At 42.2% G+C, this 12,711-nt stretch overlaps 1 protein-coding gene across 9 annotated transcripts in view; it reads left to right on the top strand.

Moving 5' to 3' along the window:
• Positions 1–12,711, top strand: part of CDC42BPA (CDC42 binding protein kinase alpha) — a 337,912-nt gene that overhangs the window by 130,787 nt on the left and 194,414 nt on the right. For all 9 annotated transcript variants that reach the window (XM_034764724.1, XM_034764720.1, XM_034764722.1 and 6 more), the window contains exon 5: positions 11,865–12,013. In XM_034764724.1, coding sequence (XP_034620615.1) covers positions 11,865–12,013 — 149 coding nt within the window. The remainder of the gene's footprint in view (positions 1–11,864; positions 12,014–12,711) is intronic.

The following is a 12,711-nucleotide window of genomic DNA, read 5'->3' as shown; positions in this document are numbered from 1 at the left end:
CATGTGCTAGTTTTGCAAATAGAGTTTCATTTGGGAGAAAAAGGCAGGAAAACTGTCTGATTCTCAAAAACAACGAGGAGTCCTTCTGGCACCTTAGAGACTAACACATTTATTTGGGCATAAGCTTTCGTGTGCTAGAACCCACTTCATCAGATGCATGGAGTGGAAAATACAGTAGCAGGTATATATACATAGTACATGAAAAGATGGGAGTTGCCGTACTAAGTGGGGGGGGGGTCAGTCTAATGAGACAATTCCATTAACAGTAGAATACCAAGGGAGGAAAAATCACTTTTGTAGTGGTAATGAGGGTGGCCCATTTCAAACAGTTCTCAGTATTTTAATACGTGCTTTGAGTATATTATATACATATTATATACATGTGAAAAGTACCCGTGATACAGAATTTAGGTAGATCTATGACCTGAATTGAATGCCTTTGTGTTAAACTCCAGCAATAAATACATATTTAACAGCCTTAATTTGCACTTTTACCCTTTTAAACAGGTTTTTAAAAAAATTATTAGTTGGATTTTTAATTGTGGAAGCATTGTGATGCTGTGCAGTAGTGACTTGTGCAGTACATAAAAATAATTACTAGATATGATGGGTCTGCACACTTTATACAGGGATATATTGCCCAATTTATTGGTAGTGAAGTTTTTATTATAATGGAAAACTTCAATCTGCAGCTTAGTCAGCTCAGTTTTTCCTTAAATCTTTATTTTTTATTGTCACAACTGTGAAAGCACAAGTATAAAAAAAAAATGTAAGGAACATTTTTGTGAAGAAGACTTTGACATACTATAAATATGCACAACTGAGTTGGGGTTACTGTGTCCTAGTGGCATCTTAATTTATTTCTACATATGATATCTAAGTTTCCTTTTCAGCATATTGTATAGTCTCTTCTAAATTTCTCATGTACAGGTTTACTGCTATCATAAAAATTGAGGGTGTTTTAGCTGCTTGTTATCAGGTTACAATATTTTTCGGATTATTTGCTATAAAGTTACTCAGAAACTGGAGAATATTTTGAAGGACTAATATCGTAAACTAATACAAATGTAAATTTTAAGTTTTAGTTATATTTACTGTTCTATGCTAGAGTGTAGATAAATTCATATTTTGGTCCAACATTCATTCAACAACTTCTGTGGAGTGAATTCTTTTTCATCATTGTATTTGTATTTTGTCTATTCACCATTAAGAGACAGTTTAAAAATTTTTTTAAAGTATATACAATGGCCTTGCTGGAGTTGCAAAATGAATTAATAATAATATTTGGACCTGCTCTGTTTCCTATTTCACGTTCTTTATGCTGACTTGTGACTCTTGTATGAGTGTAGTATAAATGTGCACACTTGCTGATTTGATTCAGTTGTCACTCAAAGGACAGTCTTTTAGTGCTTGAAAAAAGTCATAATTTGGACGTTAGAGTATTTTTAAGTCCTTCTAGGAGTATGCTTCCTTTTTCACCTGATCTCTGTATACAAGAGTATTCACACAAGAGAATTAGATCTTAGAGAACTGACTGGAAATGAGAGAATCAGATCATCTTTGGTTGAAAGATTCCTTGGCTAACTCTTGTTTGGTCTGCCAAACGAGAACCAAGGAATTTATGTGCATAGCTGAGAATTCCTCAGGGTTTTATATATATATAAATATATATATATAAAGGTGTATATACTTGATATATAAAGAATTTATATGGTCAGCTTTTAGTTCTTCTACTTTGCTCAGGATGGAACATGATGTAGGTACATAAGACATTTGGTGACCTCTACACTATTCATCTGACAACATGAGAACTGACCAGCCAACCAACTTGTGAAATCCGTTGAACTGCACCTTACTACTGTATAGATAAAGAACAGTTTAAAAATATTCTTTCTTTGATCTTCTTAACAATCTTGGTTTTAGAAGAAAAAAATAATACATTTATGTGAATGAATGATACTACTTGAGGCAGTGATTCGTATATTGTCCGAAGAATTCACTCCATTGTTGCATTAAAAATTCACCTTACAAATTTAACTTTGATCCTGAAAATATTCATGCACACCCTTAACTTCAAGCACATGATTAGTCCCAATGACTTCAATGTGACTACTTACAGGCTTGGGCGTTAGATGATATTTTGTTATCACTTTATTGCTTTTGTTACGCCTGGAAAAATTTCTTTTATAATAGAATGAAGTTATAAAAGTGCTGTATAACAAGCAAACAAAAAAATCGCTTTGTATTTATGGTTGCATCAACTACATTTTTTTTGAATGGCTTCCAAATATACTGTGTTAAAAAGGGTGAATGATTGCTGTAGACAAATACACAAGATCCTGTTTCAGTGAAGAAAAAGGAATGCTGTTGCAGTTTTTTCCAGCATTCTTTCTCAGCAATAAGTAGGCTTGGCAGAATTCAATTTTTACTTATAATTTTGATGGCTAATATCAATGTTTATTTTTAAGCATTTTTTTCTGTTTTGATTAATGTAAATTTTCACAGAAATTAATGGAGGAGTGTCAGAAAATAATTATTTTATGATAGTAGATGTTGAGATTCAAAAAGTTAAAGCTTTATAACAGTTAAAACACAAATTGTCATGATCACGTCAAAATATACAAACTCTGCGTTCTCAAGCAGCATTTTCCTTTCTTTGCCTGTCTGTAATTTTCTGTTATTAAGGTGAAAATATTTGTTGTCGGTTTGTGTGTGTGTGTGTACAGCAAAATTGATGTTTACCGACATTTACCAATAAAAATCTAATCCTAGCAATAACTAAAGAATGGATGGATGAGAGCAAAACCACTACACAGCAAATCAGTTAATAACCATCACATTCTGTATACAACCACTGCAGCTTTTAAAAAGTATTACCTGGGAGGCTTTCTGATATTATAGATCTCATTTCATTGATTTTTCAGGGCAGTAGTGACCATAGCTTATTTGCCTTGTGTAAGGCATGCTGGCAAGACATCTCGCAGCATAGCAGGTTTGCAACTCAATGGCAGACAGCAACACAGTAACATTTTGATTATCGATATTTTGAAGACTTTGTGGAAAGACTTTATTCATTTCTCCACCACAATTGGTAAATTAAAAAATGGTTCCCAGGAGGAGGTCACAATATGTTTCAAGTTGTTACAGTCAGTGGAGTTCTAAAACACAGGATCCAAAACTACTTTTCTTTTCAACAGAATCTGTTTCCTCTTCAAATGGCGACTAAAATCTTTCAACAAAAAACCTTAAGGATGACCAAATATGGAGGGGTAAACATTATTCCTCACTGATATAGACTCTAATGTTGGGGAGATCCCCCTCTCCCAATGTCTTGCTCTCCTCTTAGGCGGGCAAGGCACAAGATTCCCTACCTGTCCTGAATTTCCCTGTGAAATTATTCTGGGTTTGGCAATCATTTTGTCCTATTTTAAAATGTTTTTCATTCCTCTGTTGCTGTTCAAAAGAAACACACACAAAAAAGGGAAAATTGACTGACTGACTATGAAGGAACATCCATGAAATTGACTATCCACAAAATGTTGGCATTGAAGTTAGAAATAGGCAAATTGAAAATATACAGCACCATACCCTTGTGATATATTACTCCTAGATCACTGTATCCTACTGTAAAGAGAGTTTATTGGAAACATGGATATACACTATTTTCCTTGAAAATAAAGAAATAGTAAATAAAGGAATGAACTTGAGTAGGAGACCTTCAAGTATTATTGTGAATTTTGGTGGAAAATTTGATCAATTAATTAGTCTTTCATCATGATGATCAAGGTTATATTATCCTTGCTTTCTGTAATAGGTGTTGAAAAGTTTGGTCCTATGCAGATTATCCAGACAATTTTCAAACCCAGCTGGATGTTTTTCTAGGGGGACCCATACTGTTAGCAATCTTTGTCAACCATAAATAGTTTTTCTAGCCTTGACAGGGCCAGATAATCTAATTACACACTGTATGTGGAACAATCCAAATTTGCCTCCGAGTTTCACAGAAAAGGTATTGTCATGCCATCTGGAGTGGCTCATGAGTTTGAGTTCCAAATTCAGGGCTGACTGTCCAGAAACAGGGCACAAACCCCAAACTGGCTGTATGTTCTATAATTAGATTTCACCAAATAAGTACCAAGTGTGAACTCCTAAAGTACTATAATAGCCTTAACATGGAGTCACAGACACTACTCTTAGGCACTCCCGTCTATTTTGCCACACAGGCAAGTTTGTCTCTGTGATAGATGGTCCCTTACACCAAAAATCACAATAATATTCAGGTTACTCCCAGTCCCACAAGGACCAGTCTCTTACCCCAAGTCAACTGTATTTCAGCTCTTAAACCAAAGAGAATGCTTGTAGCCTATACTATAATAAATTATCAAAAGTTTTATTAACTAGGAAAAAGAAATGTTTACAAGGTTAAAGCCGATAAACATACACAAATGAGTTAGTCTTAGATTTGAAAAGATAATAGAAACTTCTATAATAAGTAAACTCTATATGTCCTTTATAGCTAACCCAAGCTAAACACAGTTGGAGATCCCTTGCTTATGCCTAGAAATCTTTGCCCCTCAGAGATCAAGCAGTATAGGGATAACAATTTCTCCTTAACCAGGCACTTTTATTGCCTTCCCCCGGGGTTCATGCTGTGATGGGATGAGGGCTTGTGCACATACCACCTTCAGGGGTGTGGGGAAAGCAATCCAACAAAGTCTTTTGTCCGTAGTGGCTTGTCTGATGTCTAGAGACCTTCTTTTGTTGGGGAGGAGATAACACTTCTTGTGGTAAACTAGCATTTCACACTTGGTAATGCTTCTCTCTTCACTGTGGGGGATTGACAGTTTTAGCAAACATTTTTATAGTTACAGAGCAATCCTATAAGTAGGATTAACACATGCAGCATCCTACCAGCTCTCCGTAAAGTCTAAACACAAAACCATTCTTACAATTCTAATATCTATTTTAAGTATACTAGCACACAGGTAAGCCAGTCTGGTTTCCAGCTGTGCATTTGTCAGTGTTCAGTGAGGCATGGGGCCCTGGCAAGAGCTGGCACAGGGTCTGCCAGCGTCACAGATATTATAACGGTTTTTCAGCAACAGTGATGGAAACACTTCGGCGATGATACGGTGCCAGTTTTGTTTATTCAGCTGCTGATGAAATTCCAGAAAATTAATCTTTTTTTTCTTTTCCCACTTTGCCTTTTCAGTGCTATCCCTGATTCCAGACTCTCAGACCATGTCTACATGGAAGCAGTAAAGATTTTGGAGATATGAATTGTAGAGTGCACTAATGTGTTGCACTCTAACTGCCCTGTGTAAAACCTTCTGGCGTAAACTAAAACGCACCTAGTTTGTGTTGATGCTACCATCAACACGAATTAGCATCTTTTTGTTCTCACCAGCGGAGTCTACAAGGAGCAGTTAGGGTGCAACACGTTAGAGCTCTCCACAGTTCACACCCCAGTAGTCCTCACTGTGTTGCTATGTAGACAAGCCCTTGGAGGACTTTTTCAGTTACAGAAAAATGAGGGACTCATAAGCCTCAAAAGTTTTTAGCTTATTTGATCTGCTTCAGGTCATCTTGACCATAAATTTAAATGCATTTTCAGAGTTTAGTTTGCATAATGTAGGAAAATGAAGAGGGGTTATGGTCTCTTCAAAATCTGTGATCATCCCATCCAGTTGCAATCATATTTTATGTTTCATTGGGAAACACATTTACTTAACTTTAAATCAGTAAACTCAAAAATTGCTTTTCTCTGTGACTGAAATTACAAAATAGTAATCCCTTTCACTGTGTGTGGATATGTCCTACACTGTACACAATGTCAACAGCATATGGAATTATAATGTACTATGAACCAGCACTATGCATCTACAAGGACCCAGTACTATGAACAGGGAATCTGTTGGTCCTTCCCTATCCCAAGACTGGTTTAAGGTAAAGCGTTTATTTTCTGAATGCAATCATTTAAAGGAGGTGGGGAAGAAGAAATTGCATCAAACTAGAGAAACTGTTTTGGGAAATGTGTGGCCCCTAAATAAGATCCCGTGCTAACCCAATTTTTTTTTCCAGTTAATACTTTTAAGACTCTTGCATTCCACTTAAGGAGATTTTTATAAGAGAAACTGAGTTTTCTTCTTCGAGTGCTGTCCATGTGGGTGCTCCACTCCAGGTGACAGTGCGTCCTGGCACCATTGATCGGAGATCTTTGGTAGCAGTGCTTGGTCGGGAGGCATGCATTCAGCTGCTGTCTCGCGGTCTTGTTAGAGTCTGCCTGAGCACGCACGTCCCACACCCCCCTCAGTTCCTTCTCAACCGTCCTCAGCTGAAGACGGGACTCAGGGCAGTGCTGATCCTCTTCCCTGGTCTCTGAAGGAAACAAGTACAAAGACCTAGAAATAGTTAGTTAGTAACATTCCAGTTATTTCCCTTCCTTTAGAATAGTTACCTAGTTTAAAACAAAACAAAACAAACAAAAAAAACTTTTTTCCTAAGATTTGTCTTCCGTTGACACATTCTCCCCTGGCATTCCTAGTGCAGGAATGCTAGGGTCTTCAGGATTTAAGAAATGTGCTTCCTGTCAAGACTGTATACCACAGTCCGACAGACACGCTGTGTGAAGTGCCTCAGCGAGACACACGACCCTGCCAAGTGTGTTCATTGTACCAGCCTCAAAACCAGGGCTCGTTGTGACAGGGACTTGCGGCTGAAAATGCTCCTGATGGAGAAATCCCTACAGCCACCTATGGAGACCGGCAATAGCAAACTCTCTCCCTCACGCTCCCCGGCCAGGTCTGAACCGATCGGGAGCACGGATTCACCCTCTCATGCGAAGAGGCAGGAAGCCCAACTGTCTCCGTCCAGAGACTTTCAAAAGGGTAAAGGGTCTCCTGCGAGATCCTTACCCTCAGTGCTGACAGTGCTGAAGGCAGGCGCCTCCAACCGTCCCAGCACCTCAGCCACGCCTCGCGCAGAGACAGGGACCCAACTTCCCGTACCGGGAAGGTCTCCTCGGCACCGAAAATAGACCTGGTGCCAACAGCGCGTTCTGCCTCGATGCCGACAAGAACGTCCACACCAAGCCTGCCTGCCACTCCAGCAGCAGCAGCGGACCTCCCGCAGAGCGCCTACAAACAACCCGCGGCACCGGGGAAAGCAAAACAGAAGTCAGTGCATGCTTCTGAGCACAGACCACGCTTAGCAGGATCACAGCCCAGGGAGCAGCAGCAACAATTCTTAAGTCAGGACAACATCTCAGTGGCCACTCAACCTGACTTTCCGCTCCTTGACACACAGTGCTCACTCTTTGACCAGCCGCTCTCCCCACCTGACCTGACTACCTTCACTGACAGCGAGCCCGATATGCAGCAGCAGGCAGAGTTCTCCCCACCTGCCTCTCCTCCTCCACTGGAACCTTTTGCACCTCAGGTCATGGCTCACAACCATCAGCCTCAGTTTCCCTACTTCGCCCCCTTGTGGGCGGCACCTAACTTCTCTTATCCCATGCCTTGTCCTCAGTGGTACCCTTGGCCAGCTCCTGCTGCCACTCATCCTCATGCTTCTTCCACCAGACCACAAGCTTTTTCTGCGCCTCTATCTCCAGCTCCATCTACTTCTAGAGTGCCTGAACTACCCTACCCCCCTAAAGGTGGGCTATGGACCACACCCTGATTCACGGACTCCTAACTCTCCATCAGCTCCAGATGGAGCCCTCATGCTTCTGCCTCCACAGAATGTGGACAACAATTCCAAGAACTTTTCAAGAGGGTGGCACTCAGCCAGGACATCCCTTTTAGAGGAGGTCCAGGAGACACTCCTCAAAATCCTCCAACCCTCTGTGCTCTCACAGATTGCGCTCCCCATAAACGAATCACTCCTAGAACCATCTGACACCTTCTGGCAGACTCCAGCCTCTATCCCACCAACTTGCAAAAAGGCTGAACGTAAATATTATGTTCCTGCTAAGGACGTAGACTTCTTATTTTCCCATCCACAACCAAATTCTCTTGTAGTGAATGCAGCGACACACAGGACGAAACAGCCGCACTACTGGCCCTCCTGCAAGACAAAGAACTCAAACGCCTTGACCTCTTGGGCCACAAGGTCTATACCTCCTCCACTCTGCAATTCAGAATTGCAAACTATTCTGCCCTACGTGCAAGCTATGACTTCGACAGTTACAATAAACTCTTTGATTTTACCTCCCATATCCTGGAGGACAGAAGAGCAGACTTTGTCAGTCCTTGTCGAGGGCCAATTGGTCTCCAGAACAGACCTACAAGCATCTCTAGACATGGCGGACACAGCAGACCGCACTACCGCAACTGCGGTGGTTATGCGCAGATCTTCCTGGCTGTCTGCATCCGGTATCCCCAAAGACCTTCAGACCAAAGTGGAGGACCTCCCCTTTTGAGAAAGATAAGCTTTTTTTCCAAAAAAACAACACGATGAAGTCCTTCACACTATGAAAGACTCTAGAGCAACTCTGCACACCCTGGGCATTTACCCATCCCTTCCCAGGAGACAACGGTATCAACCTTATCAGAGGCCACGCACACAACAATATCACCGGCCCCAGCCCAGACCATACGATATAGCCAGGAATTGCACTAGACCTCCTAGGCGCAGACACCAAGAGTATTCTCCAAGACCCTAGCCGTAGTCGTGGCCCACCTCGGCAGACACGGGATCATACTTTTCCCCTATGGAGATGATTGCCTCATCAAAGACAACTCATACGACGAGTCATTATGAGCTACCCATTTCACCATCTCCCTCTTCCACAGCTTAGGCCTGCAAATAAACTTCCCAAAATCCACCCTGACACCTACACAACGGATTAAATTCATCGGAGCTCACCTGGACTCAATCCGAACCGGACTCTCTCTCCCACACAACAGATTCCACGCTATTACACATCTCATACGCATGCTCTCTGTTCATCCCAGAATACAGGCAAGAATTTGCCTAAAGCTCCTTGGCCACATGGCAGCCACCACCTTCGTGGTGAAGTACGCCAGGCTGCACATGAGATGTCTTCAGGGTTGGCTCAACTCCAGCTACAAACCCAGCAGACACAGCTTCTGCATGATGCTAACTCCTCCAGTGAACGTATTAGCTTCCCTACAATGGTGGACAAGACCAGAGAACCTCTGCATGGTGTTCCCTTCCAGCAAAACTCCTCGGCACTTGTGCTCACCATGGACGCTTCCCTGATTGGTCGGGGAGTGCACCTGAGGGGACACACGGCACAGGGCCGCTGGTCCTGGCCAGAGACGTGTCTGCACATAAATCTTCTAGACCTCGGAGCAGTGAGACAAGCCTGCCTTCACTTTCTCCCCCTCACAAAGAACAAATCTATCCGGGTCCTAACGGACAATATAGCATGTGTGTTTTACATCGACAGACGGGGGAGCACGATCACACTCCCTATGCGTGAAGGCCATCCGATTGTGGAATTGGTGCATACAATACCACATAGAAATTATTGGAGGGGTAGCCGTGTTAGTCTGAATCTGTAAAAAGCAACAGAGGGTCCTGTGGCACCTTTAAGACTAACAGAAGTATTGGGAGCATAAGCTTTCGTGGGTAAGAACCTCACTTCTTCAGATGCAAGATACATAGAAATTACTGCTTCATACCTACCCGGATGTCACAACACTACAGCCGACACACTCAGGAGACACTTCTCCAAAGAACACGAATGGGAATTACATCCCACGATACTACAACAGCTCTTCTCCCACTGGGGCACTCCGTCGATAGACCTCTTTGCCACAACCCAGAATCACAAATGCCACCTATTTTGCTCCAGAGCAGGATTTGGGACTGCATCCCTAGGAGACGCATTCCTCATCCCGTGGAACAACTCTCTCATGGTATCCTTACCTGCTCTGCATGTCCATCTGTCCTCTGTGGACTCTCCCCAACAGACCAGATCTGCTTTCTCAGGACAATGGCCAGCTTCTTCACCCGCTGTTCCAGAAACTCCACCTGACAGCGTGGTTCCTTCATGGTTCCAGACCCACGAACTAGCATGTTCTGAGCAAGTCCGGTATGTCCTCCTGCATAGTAGAAAAGACTCCAATCATAAGACTTATCTGCAGAAGTGGAAATGCTTCTCCATGTGGTGCTCCCATAAATATTTGACACCCTATACTGTGACCCTCCCTAACATCCTAGACTACCTTTTAAAACTAAAACAGGACAGGCTATCACTCAGCTCTATCAGAGTACACCTCGCGGCCCTCACCACCTTCCATGATTTTCTGGACGAATATTAACTCTTTGCCCACCCCACCATAAAACGCTTTCTCATGGGCCTGAAAAATCTCTACCCTGAGATCTATCCATCGGCAGCTGCCTGGAATCTCAACCCTAGTTCTTCGCGATCTTATGAAACCTCGCTTCGAGCCCTTAGTTACCTCATATTTTCTCCACATGTCTATGAAGGTAGGTTTTTTAGTTGCTATAACATCAGCAAGGAGACTAGGGGAAATAAGTGCTGATGTCCTACCCTCCTTACACAGTCTTCTCTAAAGATAAAGTTACCTTGCGACCCCACCTAAATTTCTCCCTAAGGTGATGTCCTTCCACCTTAACCAACCAATATACTTATCTGCATTCTATCCCAAATCCCATTAGACTCCGCACGAAGCGGCTCTACATACCCTTGACATCAGACGAGCAATTGCCTTTTATCTAGACAGGACTAAACCATTTCATAAGTCCCCGCGGCTATTTGTCTCCACTACCGAGAGATTGAAGGGTGCGGCTATCTCTAAGCAACGCATTTCCAAGTGGATCTCTGACTGCATCAGCTCCTGTTACCGCATTCAGAATGCCCAACCACCTGAAGGCATCAGAACTCATTCTACTCGAGCTATGTCAACATTCATTCCTTCCTCCATAATGTACCTATTCCTGATATCTGTAAGGCGGCCACGTGGACATCTGAACATACATTTACCAAACATTATGCTATCATGCAGGATACCACGGCAGACACCATAGTAGGCCACACAGTATTGTCTACAGTCGTCACTGCCGCAACTCCAAAGTCCCATCAGCCATAGTGGGTACTGCTTCACATTCACCTGGAGTGGAGCACCCACAGGGACAGCACTCGAAGAAGAAAAGGTTACTCACCTTGCAGTAACTGAGGTTCTTTGAGATGTGTGTCCCTGTGGGTGCTCCACTTCCCACCTTCCTCCCCTCTACTTTGGAGTACTATTCTGACGTCTCTACGGTAGAGAAGGAACTGAGGGGGGATGTGGGACGCGCGTGTTCAGGCAGACTCTAACGAGACCGCGAGACAGCAGCTGAGCGCGTGCGTCCCGACCAGGCACTGCTACTGAAAATCTCCAATCAACGGCGCCAGGACGCACTGTCTCGTGGAGTGGAACACCCACAGGAACACACATCTCAAAGAACCTCAGTTACTGCAAGGTGAGTAATCTTCTCATCTTAACTTCATGATCTTGTCTGTTTGATTCTGGAATGATGAACCAGACAGACACTTTCCCTGTCTTGTTGTTTAATTTATTTGGACATAGGTAAATATGAAATCCTTACAAAAAAAAGATTTGTTAAAAACAAGTTTATGGTTTGCAGGATAACAAGGAATGTCAAAGGTTATTTGAAAAGTTACATTTATGAAGGCTATTTTTTTAAATGCTTCTTTTAATGTTTTGTCTCTATTTTAAGTAAATGTCATGACGAGCACTTCAGTGGCGTCTAAAGTATTAATAATTGTCTGCAGTCCCTTAGCTATACTTGGATTGTATTGGTCTTTGAGTCATTGTGTAAACAGTTTTTTTTTCTTTGTGTCTCCCACCCCTCCCCTTTACTCACAGTACCTGGTTATGGATTACTATGTTGGAGGAGATCTGCTCACCCTGCTTAGCAAGTTTGAGGACAGGTTACCTGAAGATATGGCTCGTTTTTATTTGGCTGAAATGGTGATAGCGATTGATTCTGTACATCAGTTACATTACGTCCACAGGTAAGGAAATCCAGCTCAGAAATACAGAGATGACTTTAACACTGTGCATTATGGAACCCTTCCTGCCGTTCTAACATAACCAAACTCCTGTTAAAGTTACGGGGAGTTTTACTTGAGGGGAAGATTTTGCTTTAGTGGTCAATTAAAGTGGGAGCAACTGGCAAATGTTGACTGTAATGGTGACCACTGTATAAGCGGCTTCATCTTTTGGAAGTTCAAAACTGTTGCCAGGCTTGTTCGACATGCTTAAAGATATTTCTTGAAAACCCAAGAACATGTGCAAGCGTGGTCATTGGCATATTCTAAATCAATGTGCATGTTTTTATTTATTAAATTATGTGTTTCACAAAATATGGCTCTGATCCTGCAGTTTGATTTGCTAACTTGGACACCAGACATCTGTGCAGAATCCTGGAGGGTGGGTCACATTGCAGGATCAGGTCTTATGCTTGGAATGTGTGTCTTGTTTAGTTTCTTCTGTGCATAAATAATTCGAAGCACAAAATTAAGTGTTGGAATTTTTTTTTTTTTTTTTAGTTTTATTTTGGATTTGGTAACATAATTTCTAGCAGTCTACTGCTGGTGGTGACTAAGTCATTTGTGCAAACAACTGAAAGCATTTGAACTTAATTTAAATCTAATGTCAAATGTGGTTGTCACGGAGTATTGGGGGACTCAGGGCCCTGCACCCCCGGCTT

Source organism: Trachemys scripta, chromosome 3, assembly GCF_013100865.1.
Source record: "Trachemys scripta elegans isolate TJP31775 chromosome 3, CAS_Tse_1.0, whole genome shotgun sequence".
Taxonomy (NCBI): Eukaryota; Metazoa; Chordata; order Testudines; family Emydidae; genus Trachemys; species Trachemys scripta.
This window is presented reverse-complemented; position numbering and strand designations above follow the sequence as displayed.